The sequence below is a fragment of the Centrocercus urophasianus genome, unplaced genomic scaffold, assembly GCF_019232065.1.
Source record: "Centrocercus urophasianus isolate 14NV4802_14NV808 unplaced genomic scaffold, USGS_Curo_1.0 seq_12, whole genome shotgun sequence".
NCBI lineage: Eukaryota > Metazoa > Chordata > Aves > Galliformes > Phasianidae > Centrocercus > Centrocercus urophasianus.
In genome coordinates, this window is record NW_024884364.1 from 60,044,693 (window position 1) to 60,069,733 (window position 25,041).

General features: G+C 41.9%; 1 protein-coding gene across 4 annotated transcripts in view; it reads right to left on the reverse strand.

Annotated features, from left to right (window-relative positions):
* EDAR (ectodysplasin A receptor) overlaps nucleotides 1–25,041 on the reverse strand; it is a 71,765-nt gene that overhangs the window by 25,879 nt on the left and 20,845 nt on the right. For all 4 annotated transcript variants that reach the window (XM_042810276.1, XM_042810275.1, XM_042810274.1 and 1 more), the window contains 3 exons: nucleotides 2,276–2,344; nucleotides 1,461–1,583; nucleotides 61–242 (listed from right to left, as the gene is read on the reverse strand). In XM_042810276.1, coding sequence (XP_042666210.1) covers nucleotides 61–242; nucleotides 1,461–1,583; nucleotides 2,276–2,326 — 356 coding nt within the window. In that variant the 5' untranslated portion in view covers nucleotides 2,327–2,344. The remainder of the gene's footprint in view (nucleotides 1–60; nucleotides 243–1,460; nucleotides 1,584–2,275; nucleotides 2,345–25,041) is intronic.

Here is a 25,041-nt window from a genome sequence, read left to right on the forward strand (position 1 = left end):
ATTTTAATATTAAAGGAGTATTTTGCAGCTCTTTGGACAGAGCAAAGGTTGAATCCTTACCCTGGGAGACAAGGCCCACACTCTGCATCATTCTCTTGATCTCCTGGTGTCAGGACAGTGGCTCGAAAAAATCCCTCGCAGTCTTTGTGCCTTCTGCATATCTGGTAACCTCCTCTGGAAAACTTCTCTGATGGGCAGGGGATGCAGCCATAGTCCTCATCTTTGGTGCCATACCCACATGTCTGCAACAATACGAAGTCGTTAGAAAACAGGCTTGTGCTGTACAATGGCTCGTAGGAAAAGGGAATGTAATATCTGGCATGATGCAGTATTAAGTTCTTTAATATCTGCCCTAAGAAGGTCGGGGAGGTATATAGGGATGTAATACACTGTGTCCTGGAGAGGGAAGAAGAAAGCTGGAGCATCGTACTCCTTAAAAGTGACCGCTTAGGGCTATTTAAATCATGCTGTAGTCTTGGAAGTGAATTTCAGCTGCTGTTCACATAAAAAGCAATCTGTAATTGGAGAGCAAACGAAAAAATTACAGGGGAAGCAGTTTCAGCAGGGATATTGGTGATCCTGCTTTCATGACAGATAAGGCCACAAGGACCACTAGAAAAAGCAAGATTTGCATGAGGTTTGGTAACCTCTGAGCTCACATGTCCTGGAACACTGTGTTTACATTAAATAAAACTGGTATGAAGTGGTTATTATTCAAACATCCTTGATCAGGACTACCAACTGTGTGAAATTCTTGCAGTGGGATGTTTATCCCATTAAAACCAAACAGGATTTCAGTAATTTATTTTTTAATATTCAACAATTATCTGCTGTAAATCAAACGGTTACTTAGGAACCATAATTTAAAATGTGGCAGAAGCTTCCAAGTTCCTCTAGTGCCAAAATATCTTAGCGGGAGAGCAAAATTAAATTCTCTGTGTGGGGGCCAGCGAGCATGCCAGAGTAACCTATTTATCACAATGCTAGAACGGCACTGTCAGATTTTAAATAGCTGTTGAGATGAGAATGTACTGGCAGAGAATGTGTGTGAAACTTTTATGTTACAACGCTTTAAAATCTATGAGTTTTAACAGGCAGGGCCTGGGATGTGGCTTATGGATGAATATGGGTGCATGGGGCCGTGCTCCCACAGCGACTTTGTACACGAGTGCTCCCACATTAGGAAGGTGTGGCCTCAGTGGTACATTGCTCAAGAATCTATTTCTTTCTTCATTTTCTCTCATATCAAAGCATCACCACTACATAACAGAGCATTTGTTTTTAGGCAGGACTAATTGCATTTTCCATCTTAAAACTTCCCACCAGCTTGCTAAGTATGGGAGTGTCTTGTGTTGCAGACCAAGTGCATCCTGAGTCGTCTTGGCCATCCCACAAAAGTCACATCTGGAGCTCAACACATGTCCCCCAACCAGCAGAATGGATTGAGATGCTAAAGTTACCATGTACGGCTCTTCACCCGGCTCGCATTTGGGGCAGTCGTGGCACATGCCGGTGGTTTGGTTGTAGTATTCATTCTCACCACAGTTGGAGTATTCAGCGCTGGCAGAGTACACCAAGGAAACCTGCACCAGAGACACTGGGGTTTTACTGTCAGTGCCACCACCTCCCTTCCACACCCCTTGTTCCCACCCCTTGTCCAGCCATTATGGTGGGGGCTGCCATTGTACCACAAAACATCCCTAAAGCTATCTGGGATGGCGGCGATCATGGATTTCGTATAAATGACCTTTGTGTCTATTATCACAGCTGCTCCTCAAAATATTGAAAGCTGTGGTTCCCAATCTGATAATTCTCCTGTTTCCTAGCACAGCAAATGCATGAGTTTACACCCTTACCCCTCACAATATTAATGAGTGTTCAAGAATATAACTGCAAAGGACAACTATAACAACCTGAGATAATGAGCTGCCTCAATCACAGCACGGCTGTGTTTCACGTGACACATCAGCCAGGTGGGCTGGAGCATGTCCTCTCTGTTTCTGCTCCATTTTAGGTCCTTCTCCTCCACCCTCCTCCTGAGTGACCTCTCCCATATTAGGAAATAGACATTTAGACAGATGTTCCAGTCTAAGCAGCACTGAAGGAGATGCTTGAGTGTTACTTAGATTGGAAACCGATCATTGCTTTGAAGTCCAGAGCTCAGATACCTGTAAATGTGACATGTCAATTCATAGACGTTTGCAAGGACTCAAATGGCCCCTGCTGGAAATGGCCCCCATGCATTGGAAATACCTATAAGCACGTAGATACCTACCACCAGAAAAGGGAACACATGAGTCCATTTACATTCTCCCAGGTGAGCCATGTTCTCTTGATATTTTACCTAAAAAGATAGAATTGGTGATTGTTTATGAATAATAGCAAATATGTGTGCGTGTTGACAAAATAAGAACAGTAGGGCTCATCATCAGAACACAGGTTATATGGGAGCAATGCCCAGAGTTACACACAAATCTAAACAAAAAAGGGAGAGATGTGCACGTGTGCTCCCACACGCACTGCCTTTCTGACAAAGCATGAAGCAGCCTGGCCTTGCAACCTTCATAAAAATCGGTCAAAGATGAAGAGTGAGCTATGAACCCTTGGCACTTCTTGGGCTTAATGAGAAATCGTCCTGTGGAGAAACCGAGAGCTGCATTCTGACGGCAAAACAAAGGAGAGCTAGGGGGCAGTAGATAACCCTGGATTGTGCCCTTGAGCCCACTAGATCAGGTTTGTCTAGGAAAGGTCCAGATGAAGCGTCAAAAAGGAGAGCCAAGGAGTGAAATGAGGGCCGTCAGCACAGATAGATGCCTCTCCAGGGCTACACCTTCATCGCCGGCACCCATGGACCTGCAGGGAAAGCCCAGAGCAACCTTCAGCAGCAAGCCTTGGCTATGTTTCATTCCTGATAGGGAGGCTGTTGATGTAAGAGGTTAAGCTCAAGGAAGAAGCTGAACTCTGTATTTTAAGTGCTATTACAAAGGCTGGAGGAAAATAAAGGCTGTGATCTCTTGTAAACAAATGTGCTAATTTATTTCATTTCTTCAAATTCAGTTCTATGAATAACTTTGAATAAGAGCAAATGTTACATATTCATGTACTGGATTTCTTTCTAAGGGATAAAATGAGACAGGAAAAAGAGGCACAAATTGTTTTGTATGATACAACATATTAAATGGTATTGTTAGAGTACATAATATGCCTTAGGGATTTTACGGCTTCATATTGCAAATGTTTACAGCACTCAGGTCCTCATAGATATGAGCTGCTCTTTAAATTTTGCCGGTCTCAGATGCTGCAAAGTTTTAAGCTCTCAGAAGAAGAGTACAATTACTCTTTGTGCCACACTTAAGCATACGATCTATGTTAGAGCAGCACTTCAGTGTTCAAGATAGCCACTAACATTTTCATTTTTAAACATTAAATGGATAAAGTAAACTTGCATCATGCCAGCATCAAGCTAGGAACTTGCTTTCTATGCTCCTTCTAGCAATTGGGCTAGCTGAGACAGGTAACCGGGTGGGTGGGTGGACAAAGTGAGTTATGAGTATATTTCTTTCTGCAGGAAATTGCACTTTGAAACCTAGAAACAAAAGAGAATCGGAGATAAACTGTCCTAAATCTGGAGGTGAGAGATTGAAAACAGTTCATGCCATGGCATGAACTGTCAAACACTTAAGTTGGACAAAGGCTTTGGCTATGACAGTATAGTTACTTGGAAAAGTTCCAGGGACATAATCTTCACACATACGTCTGTTAAACTGAATCCTAATTATAAAACAGCTTGTTCAACTTCAGCTATGAATATTATCAAGGCTGTTTCCACAGTGGTATTGCAAAGTCATCACATTTATTATAAATTGGGTATGGACCCAAATTTTCACTAGTGAATTCTGAATATTTAACTTTACACTAGAAACATGTTTTACCACAAGAACATGCTTCACTGGCTTTCAAGGCACCCAGATGTTTACTGTTTGGGGTACTTATATGCAATCACAGCCAGATTTCAAAAATGGAAATGAAGAAGTCTTGCCTATTAACGTATAATACAATCTTCTCCATCCATTTGGTACTTATTTACACAAAATGTTGAAAGTGTCAAGTTATATGTACATACATACAATATTTTTCTCTTTCAATATAAATATACATGTCGGGGTACGTTTTGTGTAAACATACATTTTTTCCTTGCATTCTATTATACGTAGCAATGCGTCAAGCATGTGGCAAATAGTTTTTAACTGTAAAAAATGCAACAATTCAAAGTGCTGAATATGGCCGGATATGAACACAAGGGGAGATTTCTTTTCCTCGTATTGGAAAAACAAAATGTTAAATTTAATTATTCACCCCCGTTTTCAAGTATGCTGCCATAAACTGGCAATGTTACTTTCTAATTTGTGAGCATGTGTGTGGTTTTCTATTTATTTTGTTATTCCTTTCAAAGATAAAAATCAAAATACGTACTTTATTTTCATAGTGCAGAGGAGTGGGGAAAAGCAGATGTAGGAGGTTTCTGGCAGTTGGGATGTAAGTAGCTCCTCAGTTGGAATGATACCTGCTGGTGTCTACCAAGACATGCTGGGCTGCACCTAGGCTCACTTTCAATTTTCAAACATTTTAATTTACACCCACGCTATATAAGCTATCACACATTAATCTTGTCTGCAGAACAAGGGATTTTCTAAGGCTAAGATCACTTTCGTTTCTAACTGATATATGTGGAAACATGCAGAGCTTGGACAGTCAGTCTGTGTCTGCCAAGAAGCAGGGAAAAAGTATCCAGTTATTATGGGCCCTAACCATTAAGAGCAATTAGCTGTGAGGAATGCTTGAACAAATTTACAGGTGGTTCCCCTCCCCCTCATATTCCCAGATACTCACTGCTCCTGGGAGGCCTCCAGGGTCCAAATGAGGAGCCCAGGGCCTCAAGGGAGAGGGTGGAGGGAAACACCGGGTTACACAAATTTGGCTTCCAAGACAGATTTTCAAATGAACAAAACAGAAATCAGGCATTCAGGATGTGTCTGCTATCTCATACTGAGAGCCACAGCACTAGCCTTGGACACTGCTCCAGAACAAACCAAAGGCTGTCCCTGTGGCACAGGGCATGCTAAGGCACTTCTTAATTCAGGAGATGAAGAGCAGATCATGCATCTGTGTAGAGCTATGCTGCTCTATAAAAGTCTTTATCTATGAACATTTGGTAGGCAAAGCCGAAGTTTGGGTCCACTGCTGATTTTCTTCATTGTTGGTACTGAAGCATGTGTAGGAAATCCAGATTAAAACATGTACTGGTGAACAGAAATCATTTTGAAAATCCTTTCTGCCCCTCCACCACACATGATTTTTGGGAAAGCTTTATGGTGGTTTTGTCCTACAAATCCAGTCCTTCTTCAAGTGCATGTAAATATCAGCTGCAGCAATGCATCAGCTGAAGAATTATCATCAGCTGAAGAACGCTTCATTATAAAAATGAAGAATTAACCAGTGTGGAGTAATGTCAGTCTGCTGTTTCAACTAATACACAAATGACGGTCCCATAGGATGGCAGGCAGTAATCAGCAGGAAGGAGCTGGAAGTGTATTTTTAGAGGGATCACACAATGGCTCCTATGCAACATGGGATTTCCAGCAGCTCATCCAGCAAGTCCTCCGCACATCCTGACTCATGCCTCAGCTGAGGACAGGCGGGTGTCTGGAGAGGAGGTGTAAAATACAGGCTCAGGTCTTTGCAGATCAGGTGTGCAACAGAGCAAGTCTCAGCCTGACTAGAGGGGGTTGCTAATTACAGCCATATTTGCCTTTCAGGGCATATTCGTTAATAACTGTTAGGAATACGCACAGAGGCTGACAGGAAAAGGAAGACTATTTTGCCAGTGGCAACCACAGCAAGAGGTGCTAGAGACTTGCTGTCTCAGCTTCTCTCCAGGAGACTGTGAGGCACAAGTTTGGCCTGGGGGAATAGGAAAAGAGACGCCTGGGTCCCTGTCACTCAAGTATTTCTCTTCCCAGATGAAAGGTCCCTCTGTACAGTCTTTGCGGCATCTTACCATGGACTGGCAGGTACACATAAATAGATAAATATATACATATGTCCCCAGGCAGAAAATGCTTGGTTCATGCTGTCTGAAGGAGAAAAAGCAGCATTCACTGTAGTCAGCCTTTGAATTTAATTTACTTAGATAATTAGGTAGTGCTGCCACTGTGTTTACAGTATCCATGAGTAAATGGAGTAAAGAAGTAGAATACGCAAACAGTGAGGTTACAGTAGTTGGTGGTCTAAGCTAAACAGCTTTCAATAAATGGCCTTAACTGTTATTTTAGTTCTGTGGCTTCTGTATTAACACAGTGTAAAAACTAATTTCCTGTCATCAAGACTTTTTTTTGTTTGTTTAAATAGAAATTGATGAAAAAAGGAGAAGAAGCACATGGATCAAGGTACAGAAATCTGTTCTTAACGCTGCAGAGAAGGGGTTTTTTTTGGTGTTTCTGCATTCCTTTAATTTCATCACTAATGTGGATACACTTCAAGGATGCAAATCTTGACTTTGCAAGGCACAACAGCTGTCTCAGAGAGCTTCACCATTTTGATATTTCTGTACGCGTACAGATCCATTCTGGGCAGGAGAACGAGAGACAAAACATTTTGTATAAATAAAAGGAGGGTTGATCATTATGAACTTCACAGGTGCCACCAACAAATTCAGAGCCTGCTTGAGTTCCCAAGGTTTACGAGAGGAACCTTGTGAACCGCCTTCTTGCAGATTATCACAGTTTCTTGCATGTGCGTGGTAGATAATCTTTGTCTGCTCCGATGCTGCTAAATCCTTCTTAAGGGAGATAAGCATATAATCCTCACTGCAGGGCCTCATCCATTTCAGAGTTGAGCAGCAGAGTTCAGTTTGGCTCCAGCCTCGCAAAAACAAAGATGTGGTTTGAATTTTCCTTTCAGGAAGAAAGAGGCGTCTCGGAACACATCATTGAATGACAATGATGGCAGTGCAAGCTTGGAGAGAGAATAAACTTAGAAAACTATAAGCAAATGAAAACACAGAGATTATGAAGAAAACTATTGTGTAGCCTTGGTTACAGTTTGTATTATTGTGAGCACCAGAAAACAAAACAAAACAAAACAGTGCACAGAACAATAATGCATTTGCAGGGTAAGATGAACTACGCACTTTCCAGTATCTACTTTATATCACTTTGACTTTACAAATACATCTTAAGAATTACCTCAGAAAAAGATACAACTCTGTCCTTCCTTTTACCTGAAACATCAAAAAAAAGCTACAACAGCTCAAGCTACACATACCTCTTTAATTGCCTCTGTGATCTGGTACCTCCATCAGAAAAATAATTAACTGCTTGGGCATGGCAAAATGATTTTTTCCTGTGGGAGTTATGTTGACTAGAGGGGACATCAGTGATTCCTTAATTTGCCAATGGGGACAATGCATGCTGAAGATGTGGGGGCTATTAAGACTAATAGCTATCTGTCTCCTCACAGACTGGCTTATCTGGAAACTGTATCTGGAAGTCTGTACCAAAGCTGTTTTCTCATCTTACACAAAGACACGCGTTGGTTCTCGTGTAAGCAGGGCATCAGCTTTTTGAAAATGTTTTCAGGAAGAAAAATAAAAGAATAAAGGATATGATGCAGGAAAAAAACACAAAAGAGAGAAAGAAGGAAAGGCCTCTCCTTACATGTTTTTATATGCAGCTTGTCTGCTTGTGGAAATTGGGGCATGCATTATGTGCATCCCCAGCCCGCTTCAGAGGTGTTACCTCTAGGAAGTCTGGTGTCTTGGTGGAGAAGTGACAGAGCAAGGATAAGGTCCTTAAGACTTCTGGATGCATAGGCAGCTGCTGCAGCTCTCCTATCAGTGCTATTTTATGCACAAAAGGCTCATGAGGGCAAAAATGTGAGCAGAGACTTGCATTTTCCCCAAGTCAAAAGGCTTTCTTGACCCTTAGGCTAAGTCATGTGATCTCTTTTGTTTTCTATAATTGAAAAAAATAATAATAATCTGGAATTTGTTCTAACACACAATTACAATAAATAAATAAATAAATAAATAAAAAATCAGCACCCTCATGTCTGTAATGGAGAAAAAAATCTTGACTTCTTTTGGCCAGCCCCCATGAGGATTTTCCCCAGCAGGAGAGGCTTCCCAACCTTCCCAAAACCAAAATTTTTTGAAGGAGGCTTTCATGAAGACTTCGCTTTTATTTTGAGTCCCTCCTAATGCCTGCCAGGAAGTGCTACAACACATTCTTTCCAGCTTGGTCACTTCCTTCCTCACTTGGATTTGGTGCGCCATCTCATACAAAAGACCAGCAGCAGGCAGGGGGAGAGTTGCTTCAGGGATCGAAACTAGCTCACAGCTGCCAGAGGGCATTGGAATTTCCATGGAAGGAGGAATAGGACAGACCTGGATGAACTGTAAATGAGCATATCAGGCTTCTTGATCAAACACCCCCCATGCAAGAAATAACAAGGAACTGCACTCATATCTACTCTGTCTGCTGCATAACACCAGAGCCACATCAGGGCTTGGCCCTGCCTAAGGAACAGAACACTCACTTTTGGTACTGCACTTTCAGGGGTGAGCTGAAATTGCTGTGATGAAAGCAGCTCTCTTTAGATTCAGAAGCTCTCTTTAATTCGTGAGACATGTGTTACCTCCCATTTGGAGCAGAAAATCAGCAGCCTATTAGGAAAATACAAACCACTCAAGCAAAGATGATGTTTTTCTAAAATCTTTTCCCTTTTATAGGGCTCTATGCTTTCTAGTTGACAGATACTATAACGAGAGCAGTCTGAGCTTTGGCTTGCATTATAAAGATCAACAAGGATTTGAGCTCACGCTTTGCTTCTGTTCCTCAGGGTCCAATCCTGTGAGCTGCTGAGCACCTTCAAGCCTGATGATATTTAGGAAGCAGATAAGTTTTAGAGTCTTAGAAGAAACAGATATCCTTTGTAGACTGTAATTGTTGATTGACAGTATAGAGGTGGAGAAATTTAGAAATACTTAACTGGAAGAAATTGAGTTGAAATCCTACAGTGACCATCAACAGAATTCACAGAAAATGTAAATAGAATAAACCCTACAGTGACCATTAATAAATAATGTCTGTTCCTAGCTCTGCAGCACATTTGCATTTCTTAGCTAAAAGACAGAAAAATTGTTAAGAGAGCTCAAACCACAGCTGTTTTTATTTTCCATGGATTGCATGAAAACATCTGAACTGCTGCGTCCCAGATGGACACAGAATAGCAGCAGTGGGCTTTTCAAAGGGTGAATCTCCCAGGAACAGGTTACTACACGTGAGAGGATGTCACCGGGATGGTCCTAGCCCCGACTTCTTGCCTTTGCAAGTGCATTAAGCAACACTGAAGCCTCTTGTTTTCAACAGGCCTCTGTCTTGAAGACAAAGGGATATATTTGCTGCCAACAAGCATTATTTTTTGTATTATTCTCCTTTTTACATAACTGTGTTTGAAGGGGATTTATTGCTCTTGCAAACTGAAGGCTGGCCACATATAAGTTCAGTTATATCCCAAGCTGCCCAGGCCACCATTGTCAGCGGGAAAAGCGGGGCGAGGGAGCCTGGGGGAGCTCTTAGATGAGAAAAGGCCCCACACAGGCAGCAAGGCTACAAGGGTGCCTGAAAGGCAAGGTGGCTGGGGGCATTGCTCTGGGTGGTGCTGGAAAAACTGTCCCTGTGAGCCCCATTTATCCACTCAACCCACCAGTGTGGGTCCCACCTGTGGGGACAGAGAGGGGATGTGGCCTTAAGGCCAAAACATGGCTCCCAGTGCAAGGCAGGAGGGAGGAACGTGTCAGAGCAGCCAAAGCCCAGTGTCTGTGGATAGTTGTGAGCTAAGGCCTGCTGAGGCTGCTGACTGCACTCACCAGTGGTCCTACCCAAGGAGAGAACACCACCATGTCTTAACTGCAGCCCAAGTCACAGCCCACTCCACGCTCATGCCCACATAAATTGTATGCTTACAGGCATGTATGTGTACACAGAGACTTCTATTTTACACCCACATGCTCTCCAAATGCCGGCTGCCCCTCAGATCATTTGATGACCTGGTGGAGGCAAACCTCTCTGCTTCACAGAGCCTCAGTTAGGAAGTGAAGATGAGAAAATGGCTTTCTTTGCTGCAACACTTTCTCTATTGACTCGATAATCATAAAATCTCCCCACAAGTTCTCTGAGGCCCTCTTTTTTTTTTTTAATGAAGGTGTTTGCATTCCTAATTAAGGAACACGTTAAGCCTAGTGGTACCTTATCTGATAAACCCATTACTAGGCTATGTCAAGCTGAGTCTTTCAAGGGAGCAAGCTGGTTTTAAAAACTGGTTGTCCTCTGGGCTGGAAATGTGCATCCAAGAGCCTGCAATTAACTTGGGTTAATTACAAAATACCAGAAATGTAATAGTGTATTTAAAAATACATCACAGGTGCTAATGACCTTTTTCCCCCTCCCCCCCTCCTTTTTCCCCCCTGCTCTGCAGGAGCTTACAGGCTGTCACTACCTTCCCAGTTAACATACCCCCAACTCCACAGGTGTTAACCACTGTTTTCTCTCATGTGGTGGAATTGATTAGCATAATAAGATTGATCTGAGAGTCCCTGCTTCCATCTTGCAGTTAGCATGGCTTACAGTGCTGCTTTTGGACTTACTGAAGGAGTTAGGTCTGAGATCTGTTTAATGTACCCGGATAAATCAGTCAGTCTAACAAAAAGGAATTGCTTCACTACGTATCTATTTCCCCTCAATCTACCAAAGCCAGTGCACACACACACACTGCAAACTTCTTGACACCACTAGCAGCTGTGCTATGGAAAATAGAAGCTCGTGAGAGTAAGTACATGACCTCTTTTCCAAGGAAGAACAACCCTGCAACTGTATCCTAGGTATTTTAACAGGAATACTGTCTTCCAGCTTGGCATCCTCAACAAATTTTGATTGCAGTTTGCAACTTTTTATACTCTTACATATTTTGGAAAGTAGGCAGGAGCCTTTGGTTCAGCAAATCCTCCCTATAGTTCTGTGCCTGCTCATTTTTGACATGGTGAACAATGTCACAGTGCTTTATTGAAGTCCAGATTCCCTATGGCTCCTGCATCCGTTTAGAAATTAAAGCTTCCTGTCAAGGATGACTTAGAAGCCTGGTTTTACCTAGCAAGATCATATTGTATTGTGCATTTAAAGGAAGTCTCTAATTCTTTTATGATTTAACATAGGTGTATTTATTTTGCAAAAAGCATTAACCAAACTATCGAGCTATTGACCCCAAAAGTATCTGGGAAGGGAAGAATACCCTCTGCATTAAGTACTATCATCCTCCCCCTACAAGCCTCACTGCTGAAACCATATGAGGCAAACCATGAAGCAGCAGGGCATGAGAAGGATGAACGACTGCGGGTCTCACCGGCCTACATACGCACCGGCTGTGAGAGGTGTCATGCTGGAGGAGAGGAGCTGAAAGGTGAAAATGTATGCTGGCAAACACTGAGTGGGAAGTTATGCAGTGGTACAACTCCTCTATGCTCCAAGGAGAAAGAGAGATTTTTATCACTCATATGTACATTTATTTCCTCATCCCGTTCCAGTGACATGATGGCAAGAAAACATGAAGATGTGGTTTTAAAAGTATTACTCTATCCTGATGCAGAGATGATATGAAGGAAATGTGGCAGAACACTGTGGGAAAAATGAAGAAGATAACATTCAAAGAGAAATCAAGCAATGGTGAACATCATGGCCTTGCAATATTGAGTTCTAAAATCTAGATTTATAGCTGTGTGTGTTTTTTTAAATTTAGGTTCATCCAAAGCTGCTGTTTGATGAAAGAGTCTCTGTGCAAGCTAAGAGTATGAATGTAACTTTGAACCAGATTGTAGATTTTACAATATATAGGAAAAATGAAACAAGGACGGGAAAAGGAAATCTGGGAAGCAATGTCAGTCCTACGATGTCTGGAAGAAAAAAATCCAATGAGAGAAAAGAAAAAAAAAAAAAAAAGGGAAAAAAAAAAAAAAGTTGTAAAGTTATTCCCAGAAATACTGAGTATGCTCAAATAAATATAATTCTTTCCTGGTACAAACCAGAAGCTGACATATTTTCCTACCAGATGATGAGGGTTAGTGAATAAAAGCTGTTTTAGTGAATAAAAACAGCTCCTTCCAGCTGCCTCAATATTACATGCAACATCTGGTCAGTCTTGAGATTTTGGATTTGACTGTTCTTTAAAAATGAGAACTTCCTAAAGTTTCCCTCAGAAACTCTTAAGTGCAAAATGTCATCCATAAGCAGCTGAAGACCTTCTGCTCTCTCTGCAGTTCTTGCAAAGAAGAGAGAACTTCTGGGAGTGCATTATTTTATACTTCAAAATTTAAACTGCAGGCAAACTATCCTCCCCATAAAACACGTTTGAACAGATTTAATATTGTCCCTCAGTGGTTAAGTTAATGTTGTGATTTCATATTTCCCATATGAGTGTTTTCTTTATGCGTGCTACAAGCAAAGGTTCACAGAGCTCGATTTCCCAAACCAGATCCCAACTCCACTGGGGGGCAGCACATTAGCACATATATTAACGCTGCACTCATGTTTGCTTCCCTGAAAGCAAATTTTCCTAGAGAAATGTTCACCTATGATGTGAACTTTTGCTTAATGGAACAAATGCACACAAAAAAAGATATGCACACTATCTCTTCTTATACGTGCTGCTTGATCACTGAATTGTTAGCTAAACAGTCAAATCTAAACCTGAGAATGAAACCAAGTCTGAAAGTACAGAGCGAGTTTAAAGATAAACTATTTATTGGCACCAGGATCAACAGATTCTAAATTAGCTATAAAGCTGCAGGGAATAATGACATGTGAAGTCAGTTTTCTCCTTTTTTCTTTTTTTTTTCTTTTTTTTTTTTTTTTTTTTTTTTTTTTTTTTTTTTTTTTTTTTTTTCTTTTTAATTCTTAGCCCCTCAGGAGATTTGGGATGGTTTGATGTTCATCTGGAGACTTGACAAAATCCTACAGAAACTTAATAGCCTGCCAACATGGGTGGTTGTTGCTCGAAGGCATTTTAACATGGCAAAGGTCCTGTCTATGTGCTGCAGACCTGCATCACTTCAAGGCAGCTTGGAATGACATGAAAACAGGAGCCGCACAGTGTCAGGACCCCGCACGCAGCATTGCGAGGGTAACATGTGCATATCCCCGCTTTCCCGGGGCAGCCAAGGTGTGGGAGGAATCCATTTGGCCTTTAATTATTCTGAGCACCACCTAAATGTTAAACCCCACAAGCTGCTACCACGCCTATATACCAGGGCTTGGGTGGGACAGAGCTCCTGCCTCTTGGTTAGAACAGAAATGAAGGCTGGAGGGCGAGTTGATGCTGGATGAAAGCAGGAACCAGGGCAAAAGTCTAGGCACGGAGCTGGAGGGAGGCATGATGGGCACACGTCTAGAGTGAGAGGCTTGAGCCAGAGCAGGGCACAAGGCTGCAAACAGGAGGGGGGAATCTGGTGTACCTGGAAGGCAGCAGAGCCAAGCACAGGCTTTGGTTCCCCTTTGGTGGGGTTCCATCTGCCAGTCAGCTGTCAGTCGTCTGGGAGATGGCTGCTGTGTGGAACCTGGGTTATGTGACTCCTGAAAATGGCACAGGGCATCTAGGGCTGGAGACAATGCCAGTCTTCTGTGAGCAAACCACAAAGGCTTTGGGAAGCAGAAGTGAAGCCATGCTGTGCAGGGAGGCAGGATGGGGAAGAGGATGAGTCTTAAACCATCCTTGATGTTCATGTCTCTACTTGAAGGCACGTGAGAAGATTGCTCCACAGAGAGCAGTGATGCCTGCCCTGTGGCAGCTCCTGCTTCTCCTGGTAAAGCTCTGCAACACTGTGCCAACCTCTTTGGGATGGTGACAAGAATGAAACACCCTGGTTACATGCCATCCCAAAGGAAGGAATACAGATATTCCAGCCTGAGGTCAGGAGCTGAGTAGTTGAGAGATACATGCACACAGAGCAGGCGTTGTAGGGGAAACACCAGTAAAGAAAAAGCCTGCGCAGGTTTTAAGCTGGTGTGACTTTCTGAAAGAAGCTCTGAGCTGTACTTGTAGAAAAGCTGTTCAGCTGAGAGAAGCCTGATCTGACATACTGACTGGGATTGCTCACAGCTCATGCTGGGACCTTCACAGATTTTTGCAGTGGCACAATTGTACCTTCTGAGAGGAGACAAACGCTTTCGTGTTTCAGATTGTGGAAAAATGTGAAGCACACATTGGGTACATTTGCCAGCACTTTAACCTTCTTGTCCCTGTCTATTTCTTGTCCCTGTCTGGGTACATTCAAACAGGTTTTGGAGAAGAGCTGGTAGAGCTACTTAGAATCTCTCCAGGCTAGGAAGAGGCAGAACTTGCTGGAAATTTGTACTCACTCATCAGTCCTTGGATTTTTGTGCTAGTGGAAGAGGAGGTTCTCACTGTGCTTTGTGGGTTTTTGTTTTGGTTTCTTATTTTTTCAGGGCTGGACATGCAACAGATGGTTTTCTCCATGAGGTTTGCAGCCAAGAATAGGGCTTTACTTTGCCACAGGTTGGATGAACACATCTGGGCTTTATAAGGAAAAGACTTCCGAAGCAGCAGAAGGAAGATGAAAGAGCACTCAAAGAAATGGCCCAGCTAGGTCTCACACAACTAATAAACTCTAGGATAGCCACAAAGGAAAAGAGGCAGAGTTGGATGCATCAGGCTATGGACAGGGAGATGGGCTGTTGGAAAGCAGTGCAGTAGGTCACAGAAATAAGAGAAACACTGTCTGGATGGAGATAGGTCACTTCACTACATTTGCTAGCGGAAGAGAAGTGAAAAGCAGAAAGCAAAGGTGGCGAAAATTAACTGAGATAATTCTAGGAGGAATAAAAATATTTTGTTGTCGAATTGGTTATCAGGACGATAAGAAAGAAGGAAACTTTACATCTGTAAATTCAAGTATTTACTTTTTTGGCATTTAAGAACTTACCATAATTACAGTGACAAAAGTCTGATTGTTCTCCTTGGATTAAACTTGCCTAAATTCAGATAATATTGCAAACACTTCTTCAGTTCATATGGACCTTTATTGGAAAATTTGGATCATAGATACTTACTATTTTGGGTTGTTGTATCTCCATGTTATGCCTTCATACATTCTATTACTAAACATGGAAAAAGCTTCATTCTCTCTAATTTCTTTCATATCTGACAGCTTCCTAGCTGGTGGCCAAGTACTTGAAAAGAAAAATTCCTTTTGCTAGGCCAGCATAGATGTTTTTCTTCTGCTTCATCCCCTTGTTTTTGAAGAGGTAATTTTGATGGTGAAGTAATATTATGATGATAAGATACATTAAACTAGCCTAGTTAAACAAGATTTTTGCCTCTTCTCAACTGTATTTTTATTAAAAAGTAAACCTCTAAGACATACATTGTATCAAAAGCAGCACACTGTAAAGACACTAGATTTTACAAAAAAATCAGATAAATAATTATGTATATATCAGTACAGTAAAACATATCTTGTCAGAAGAAAAATAAAAGGCATTGTGAAGTCTGTTTTTATCTGTGTTTATTGTAGAATTGTTATCAAATAATTCAATCAGCAAAAGAAAAAGGACCAGACGGGACCTCAGAAAGTTGTCTCATCTATCCTTCTGTTTCATGCTAAGACAAAGTCAGTATCCACCATCCCGACAAACATATATCTAGCCAGGTCTTAGGATCCTCCAGCAACAGAGATTCCACATTTTTTCCTTGGCCACTTATTCCAGTACTTTGTCATTCTTGGTTTAAGGCAGCTCCTCTTAATGTCTAATCTGCACCTCTCTTCATTCACTTGAAGATGCTGCAATTCACCTTGCCCACCACATACGTGAAGAACATACTGTGTTCTTCTGCTCTGCAATGGTCTACATATTTGAGTCTGATATCATGTCTCAGATTGGTTATACCTTCATACAAAACAATCCAAATTCATCCAATCTCACATCATTAGGCTGAGATTTTCAGAGTGCTGATTGTTGTTGCTTCTACCTGGATTTTGTCCAACTTGTCCCAATCTTTCTTGAGGTGAATATCTAAAACTGAATGCAGTATTTTAATGAAGACCTCGACCATCCTGAATGGAGCATTTCATTGGAGAGTTTATAACGTCTCTTTTATACATCCCGGGATTAGGTTGCAGTGAGAATAAAGAGTTGGCAGACAGGCAGGGATGAAATGAGAGAACCCTCATTTACTAAGCCACTGCATGTTTGATGCTGGTGTAGGTTATGACTTGTTCTTCTGCCTCCTTCCCCAAAATCTATGTTGGCATTTCTATCAAGACGTGAGAAAATATCTTGCATTTGTATGAGACTTAACAGTTTGAAAACTACTATTTATGCATCAGCAAATACATTCCTTTTGTATTGCCCAAATCCGTGCCTAAACTCTGCTCTGGGTTTTTCATTCTACTGATGTAAACTCTACCAAATTTGTTTGCCAGTGATGCCATAGCATCATGTTCCCATTCTCCATGCTCCTTGCTTTGCCAGGTTGAGGAAGGGGATGTTGAGACTGACATGGTAAGAGTGTTTTCATCTGGAAAACAAAAGCAATCTGTATGCTCAGAAAGCTGTCATCGTATCTCCTGCAGACTGCTGAGCCATGCCAGCTTCAAGCTTTACACTGTGGTGCTGGATGAAAGCAAAGACTATAACATCATGAGCTGCTATTTTGAGTTGGATGCTCAAGTTGCTAAAAAAGATTTTTCTGGCAGAACATCTTTGCAATATTTCCACTACAGAAATCTGCTTTCATCCTCAAATCCTAATGCCTCTTTTTGAGGGCTGAATGTATTATGGGCAAACACACATGCATGGCCAAGAAAGAATCCAGTTGTGAGGGCTGGTAAAAACAATTCTGGTTTAAATATAGCAAAAAAATCTCACTCGTCTATCCATTGATCTGTGTATTGAGTATGTCACCTGATGGCCAACACTGAGTTCAAACTACTGCCAGACAAGGCTTTCATAAACAATCTTTATTTTAGAACAGAATAGAAAAGAATAGTTTGATTGGAAGGGACCTTCAAATATCATAGAATGATAGAATATTCCAAGTTGGAAGGGACTCACAAGGATCAGTGAGTCCAATTCCTTGTTTCACACAGGCCCATCTAAAATTCAAACCCTATGTCTGAGAGCAGTGTCCAAACTTTGAATGATGGCAGTGTCAGGCCATGACCACTGCCCTGGGCAGCCTGTTCCATATTCACCACCCCCTGGTGAAGAACCTGTTCCTAACCTCCAGCCTGACTCTCTTGTGGAGATTTTGTAAAAAGCTATGATCGCTTCTGCAGATACAGTTTCTCTGTACTTTGAAGACCAATAACATAGAAGAAACATGCAAAGCTTTAATATGATACAAGCCTTAAAACTGTCCTGTTATTAACACTATGTGACCCCTACTAAGTGGAAAAGCAGGGCATTCAGAGAATGAAATTTTTAAGTTTCTGCAGATGGTAAAGCTCTAAAGTACCCCATTTTACGAGTTTCAAGGCCGTCAAGCACTGAAAAGAGGTTGAATGTGAAAATACCTGTTTTTAGCTTTGTATGTTTGGTTGGTTTTTTTTTTAGCTTCTTCAGAAGATAATGCATTAAAAATAGCTTGCAGTGTCTTCAAAAAAGTGTTTTACTGCTTGCTTGAATTCACTCCCAGAGAAAGCAATCTGCTATGAAAGGAGTCTAACAAACAGATCAGAGATCTACTAACATCATCACATGAGAAAGCCAGTGCTAACTGAATGCTTTTGGAGAAATGCAGGCAAAAAACAGACTGCCTGCCTGATCTGCAAGCAATTGGCAGTCCTAGGTGTTGGGATGGGACAGCATTAGTTTGAGTTTATCCTAGAAAGAAAGCTAGTCCATATAGCAAAGCCAGAGCCATTGTTTTGGATTCATCTGAAATGGAGGAAGCCTGTTTTTTGTCTGGAACAGCTCATATGAAACTACCTTTATACTAGTAGCACCTGCTTCAATATCTTCTGGAGGACTTCAAGGTGCTGCTTAGAGTCACTTAATAGGGTGATCTCCTCTCCTGAATGAGACAGATCGAATCCCAGATCAGTTTGATATTTTTTACGTATTTACATTTTATATTAAAAACATGCGTGTGATTTATTTGCAGAGCACACTGGAAAAAACTTTTGTCCAGAAAATAACACCTCCACATCTGGTGGGTCACCTTTGAAAAGGCAAACATTTATAGCAGTGTGGAGGCAGAAGGGGGGCACAGATAGGTTACAGCAAGATCAGCAGCCTAAATGAGACACCAAGGCTGGGAGCACTGCTAGGCTGTGAAGCTCAGGAGGAACTGGCATTGCTGAGGGCACTGCTCAGAATCCAGACACTAGGATAAAGCTAGAGGCAGGGCAGTTTGGCATGCAGTAAGCCTACAGCCCTGGAGCTGAGAAAGGTAAACCAAATAGCTATTTAAAGCACCAGGGGGAAAAAAAAAAAAAAGAACAAAAAAAAAAAGGAAAGAAAGAAACAACAGTCACAAATTGTTCACTTCTTAAATCCTAAAAGGTTATACAAATTGGAAACAGAATAGAAGACTGTAGAATGACAAAATTCACTTTCCCCCCCCCTTTTTTTTTTTTATTCTTAAACAGCTTTGTTTGCTCCCTGGTGGCTGGCAGAACAGCCAGCCAGTAGCCTGCTCTAGTCATTTATTCAGCTATCTGTATAGCTAGGAGGTTTGTCAGCAGTGATCGCACCTTAAATTCTTAATCTAAATAAACATGTTTCTAGGATTCAGGACTCAGCTCCCTTTTTAACCACTCTGAAATGCTGATGCTGCTGGATTACATGTCTCCCCACTTCTTCCGATCTTGTACAGACTTTTACCAAGTGAAAGTGGTAAAAACTGAAACATCTAATAGAGAGATCTGTGTGATTGGAAAACCAGTGATGGTTATCTGGAGGCCAGAGGCATATAGTGTAAAATATTGACACTACTGAATCTTCCTAACTAAAAGTTTGTGGAAAGTATTCCCGATTGGTAACAAATAAAATTTAAAGTAGTCTACCCTACCCATCCTCCAGGTTAAAATGTCTGCAGGTATCAATACATCAATACGGAAATAACCCAGACACAGGTGGTATGGGATCACAGGTGATTGCGGTGTTCAGAGGATCAAAATAACAAGGGACTATCCCTCTTGGAGAAACTGTTTTGGTAAATTCAAGTCTAAGCATGAAGCAAGCAAAACATAAATTTTTGGTCTTTCCTGTCAAACACGATGTCTCGTTCCACTGGTTTGGAAAAGATCTTAGCTGTTGTTTCCCTTAGAACAATATGAAAGCCTAGAGGAAAATTAAACTGGGGAAAGATTCGGTATATGAAATGCGCAACACAGAATGCTGGAGAAGTCTCAGTTTGGGCATGAAGAAACACCCTTGTCACCAGTTGGCAGAATGTATACCTCCCATTTACACAAAACTGAATTTTAGACATTGCTCAGTATGTCTGGGATGCCTGGGTGAGCCTTTAACTGGCTGTGTGCTTCTGTGCAGAAGTGCAGGTTCCCAAATCCAGGTGTGATTGCGTGGGGAAAAGCTCCTGCAGGAAGATGTGTGACTCTGAAGGAAGATGTTGTCAATTAGTCTGTTGCTGGAGTACATAATTTGAAGAATTTTTGGAAGAGGAAATGCCAAGTTCCTAGTTAAACTTGTTGAGTATCTCTGGCAAATTTGAATGAGGAACTTTCTCCAGAGAGACTATAAAAATAGCTGGTTGAGCCAAGTAAACAATGTATTCAGTGTGACAACTTTTGTCATCATGTCAACTCTGATTTTCACAGATTATGATGAATGCATGAGCGAGAAGCTAAAATAACACTAAAGGCTTATAAACATGGGGGTAGTCTGCAAGAGGAGTTGGAGTGGGGCAATGAACTAAACTCATGCAGTTAAGGCACAGTAAACCTGTAAGGCTTCTTCTGAATGAGTCTGCTAGAACACTTTCAGTCACCACACTTAAATACCCAGCGCTAAAAAACCTGAAATGGCCTAAGATTTGCATCCTTGTGCAGTTAAGAACACAGTCTGAGAGGGGAAATGTAATTATTATGTCTTGCTTCACATATCAACTGTTTACATCTTGTGTTGAAGTCCTCTGTGTTGGCAGCGCTTGTGCCTGGAGCTGTACTTAGGTGTGGGAATATGAAACCCACTGAATGTTTACTGCAGCTGGAAAATGAGAGTCTTCTCTTGATTGAGAAAGACAACACCGGACATTGCTCTACAGCACTGGAAAGGAATAATACTGCATTTCTAGCCATATAAGGCATGAGGAGACATCAGCCATGTAATTTTACACAGCTCCAGCACATCATGCCAGCTCTGCAGGGCAGTATTATTCCTGTCCCCGCTTTTGGCCACACTTTACCAAAGGTTATCGATGAAGCCGTCTTGCACAGAAGGGAGGTTATTCAGCCTGCTGCCAAAATGGGAGCTGGAGCTTAGCCTGGGCAGATTAATATTCCAGCAGATTTTGTTTGTCGTGTTGCATTGTAGAAGAATGATCTAATGCTATGAGCTGAAATGCATAAGAAGAGTTCCCATGACAGACTGATGGTTCTAGTGCATTTTGGAAGCAGCAAATAGGGAAAACATTTGCTCTGTTATGTAAACATGCTCATTTCTGTAAAGCCCTGGACCTGTCTCAGAAGGATGAGCTCATGTGCAGCTAAGGAGACTTTAATTATCTCACTATGGATCAGTCTGACAAGTTGCCCTAGATGTTTCAAATAGCTTACAAAACCTGTAACCATCCCCGTACCCTGCCTGTGCACCCCAGCAGTCCTCTGGAGCCATTATAGTTGGATACAAGCTAATGCAGCCCTCAGGCTGCTGAATATACACTGGGGCCATGCCAGGGCAGGCAAAGCACAAGGCATATTTCAGCTTCTGTGCTGAGGCCAAAAACATTGCCACTCAAATGTATTTCTTCAGCTGTGCACAATTCACAGTGTGCAGCATGCAGGCAATAACTTCTATCACACCTTGCACTGTGCTTGGCTGTTTTAAGTACAACAGTCTCTGTCAGCTCTCTCTTATTTCCCACTTAACTCTTTTCCCCTTCCATTCAGAAATTTTGTGTTGTGTCACTGACCTAAAACCTCTGCTATGACCACATGAGTTCTTTGGGAGGAGTGGTACTGCTGTGTCTCTGCGTGCAGCCCCAGGTGACTGTACCGTCCTGCACCCAGTGGCTCGGTGGTCACCCAAGTCCTCTGGACTGGGGCCCTGTTACCCTCTATGTCTCAGAACCTACACTAGGAGGGGCTGAGGGGCTCAGGAGTCCTGGTTCAAAGACAGAAGAGGGAATTCAGTATGAAGAAGAGGGTGTCTCTTTCCCTGAGGTGCTGTATCAGGCACAGCTGTGCAGGTGAAAGCCCACTGAAGTCAGTGTCAACAGTGAAATTCTCAGTGATGCTGACGGCATCTGGATTTGAGCCATGATACACAAAGAACACACTCAAGATGGTAGTTGACAGAATTAATAAAAGAGCACCAGGTAGATATAAACGCTCAAAGGAAGCAGACGTATAATTTGCCTATCAAAATAATACCACTACAAGCAAAAAGACCTACCCTAACATAAACCTTTACTTAACAGCCTGATCAGAAACCTTAAAATTCTCTTTAAAATAGCCAAATCCTAGCTTAGAGCCTGAAATGCAACACTCAATATATTCCATATAATGGAACACTCACCAGCACATTAACAGCTGAATAGTTCACAATTGGTGAAAAGATGAAAATCGCTGTAGCAAGCATCACTGTACCAAAGGACTTATATGTAGTCTGCTACATGCATCCAAATGACATATTACAGAAAGATGAACGGGGTCTGTTACAGACCATTTGAAAAGCCACTTCTTCTAGACAAGGCTGTCTGCTCTCATTCCTCTTTGCATTATCAGCTGCACTGCTGGCAAACAGTATTCAGGGAATTTTGGAGGGAAATAGGAGAGCATGATATTTCCTTGTCACCACAATAGATTTGACAGACCATCTGAGCAATACACTTAGTATCCTGCCACACAAACTGAAATCTTTGGAAAGTTTTGGGAATGGTGCTCTGCTACTCTACATCTGAGGTATGAGATTATGACTAGATACATCTCTTGCTCATGAATCACTCATTTTCATCCCTTAAATGTGTTTGGAGAACTGGGAATGGTTCTGTAACAGCCCACCTGGCTTGGCAATTAAAGAAATTCATTTCTCTTTGTTCCCATAGACTTGTATCTCAGGTTTTCTCCACTAAAGGTGGAGTGGCTCCCCACACTGCCATACATCTTGAAGGAAATGAATACCAAAACTACTGTACGTGTAGTGTGTGGTCAGCAGTCACAGCTCTGGGAAATGTCCCGAGCCACACCAAGGGGGCAGGCAGGTTTGGTGCTGCTGTCTGGAGGCGAGATGCCAAGTGGTGTGGGCACCCTGCCTCAGGGGGCTGGCACCCAACCAGCACATAAGCAAGGCCTTTGAAGTATCAAGCTGCTGACAGTGCTGTTTAAGATCAGTAAACAGGCATTCCGTTTCAGCTGTGGTTATGGAAGGATTCTTGGTGCCCAGGAAAGGGGGGTTATCAGGCTAGATTTTAAGGACCATAGGACTCTCTCTCCTGCTGCAGATCAACCATGAAGTCTTGCTGATCCCTCTGACATTACTGTAGTAAAAGGAGTGAAAAAATATTATCTATTGTCTTCCCTCTGTTTTATTTGATGATCTTCCACCACTTGACCACATGCTGTTTCTCAGTAGTACAGCATGACATGTTGGTCACATACAAACTTTGGCATTCTGCACTCAATGGGACTCTTCAATCAGTATCCCATCACTTTAACAAAATCCAGGCAGATGCTTCAGCAAAAGGCACAGTCCTCAGGACTTATGGCCTAATTCTTGTCCTCTTCCAGACTATTTCCTCCTAACCCCGACATATTCTGCTCATTTTTATTTTTAGGTGAGAGAAGTATGCACTCCCCACAGAGGACTAACTTTATGCCAGCTTTAAGCTTTCAAACATCATCCATCATTCTGTCACTTTGCCAGAGAGGGCAAAATGACTCCCCATCTGCCCAGAAATCTGAAGGCTCATTTTTCCTAATCCTTTTCTCTTGCGGTTTATTTTTTGAGGAGACTTCAGTCATGGAAAACTTTTGGAAAGCTAACCCTTAGCCATTATTAGGAAGCATACAAAGAGTTGTACAGTAATATCTTACCTTCAAGTGGCTAGGTACAGCTAACTTTGTAAGTTTAGGTGCTGTTTAGGAACAAAGGAGACCTCTGAAGTGTTTCAAGAACTTGTTCTACAGACAGCAGCAGTATTATTTTCCCTTGGCTGTTTTGGAGAAGGTCTGGATAACAAAGGGCTTGCTTGCTTGTTTGTTTCTGTATAGGATTAGTCTTCTGTTTTCAAAGATGCTATCCAAGCTCCCAACATCAAGCTTGCCAGACTCTACCTGCTTAGATCCTCTACCACGTGTGATACAAAGATTCAAACCAAAGACTCTACCCGACATCAGTGGCTTTACAAGGAGGAAACAGATGGTGAAGTACTGTGTTTAAGTGACTTCTTGATAAGAAGATTGATTAAAAACTACACTTTGCTCATTTCACTTTTTTTTTGGTGAGCCAGTATAAAATACCACTGTAATTTATTTTGGCCTGTGGGAATAATATCCCAGAAATAACATTTCCACTTAAATTCTAGTAGCTTAAGATCCCTGTAGAGCTGCTGCCTTTACTGCAAGACCTATAATTAGCCATCCATTATGGCACTGAGCAGTAATACTGAGGAAGCCCGTATTCCCCCTCGAGCACTGTATCCCAAATGTGCCAGGGAGCATGTAAGGGCTGACACCCCCCGCTCCCACTAGAGCCAAGCAGTACAGGAGGTCTAATTCCTCCCCAGGGCTCCTTGCAGAGCTCTTTTGCAGAGATACCCCATATAAATCTTGCCTTTCTCAGGTGTCTCACACTGTGAACATCAGGATTGCTGCACTGTATGTCCTAAAGCTGTAGTGGAGTGATTTGGGTTGCTTTCCCTCTTTCTCATCTGGAATTACTGCTGCCATTATTGGCTTTGCTGGGTTCTTCCTGCTCACCCTGTTGCTGCCTTGCCCACCTGTGGGGTACAGCTTCTAATACATTTTGCCATTTTCTGTTGAGAAAATAAAGCAGCATTACTTCTAGGAAGGATGGAAAACTGATAAACCAAGCAGTACTTTTTTCAGGAAGAAGGAAAAACTTGTCCAGCCTTTGGACAAAGCATAACCATAATGAGGAGGACAAGGATGAAGATGGCTCATCAGAGCAGCTCCAGGTCTGGCAATCACACTGGAACAGCTAACATTTTCCTGAATGGAGAGGGCTAGAAGGTTATTGGTCCAGCTGAAGACTTAGTTCAGATGGAGTGAAAACAGCACATATGAAGAATATCAGAGTACAGGTTTTTCCTGCGATTTTGGGAAAGATTTTAACTTCCTTTCAAACACATAAATAAATAATAATTTTCTCAGGTAGTACAAAATAAACATATGAACTGTTTCTCTAAGAAAATTCTACATACAAAATAAGAATATATTTTCCAAAACTTCTTCCCATTTCATTGTCTGAAACTGTGTTCTTTATTAGAACTGAATTTACAAATGCTTTCAGTTGCTTAGAAACAGCATTGGCAAGGTTTATTTGTGAACAAATCTCTGCTGAAAGGGTTGCCCCTTTCTGTGTGCAACCTCTACAAACATTAATGTAAACTCTCTAATGCAAGTGGCCTAGAGGATTCTGTGGTGGCAAACATGGAGGTAGTGAGACTGGTACCCATCTCGACACACTGAGACTTGTGTAGAGATGTTCCTCAGATGTGCCAGATCTCAGCTCTCATATAACTTCCTCCAAACTGTCAGCCAACCTAAAT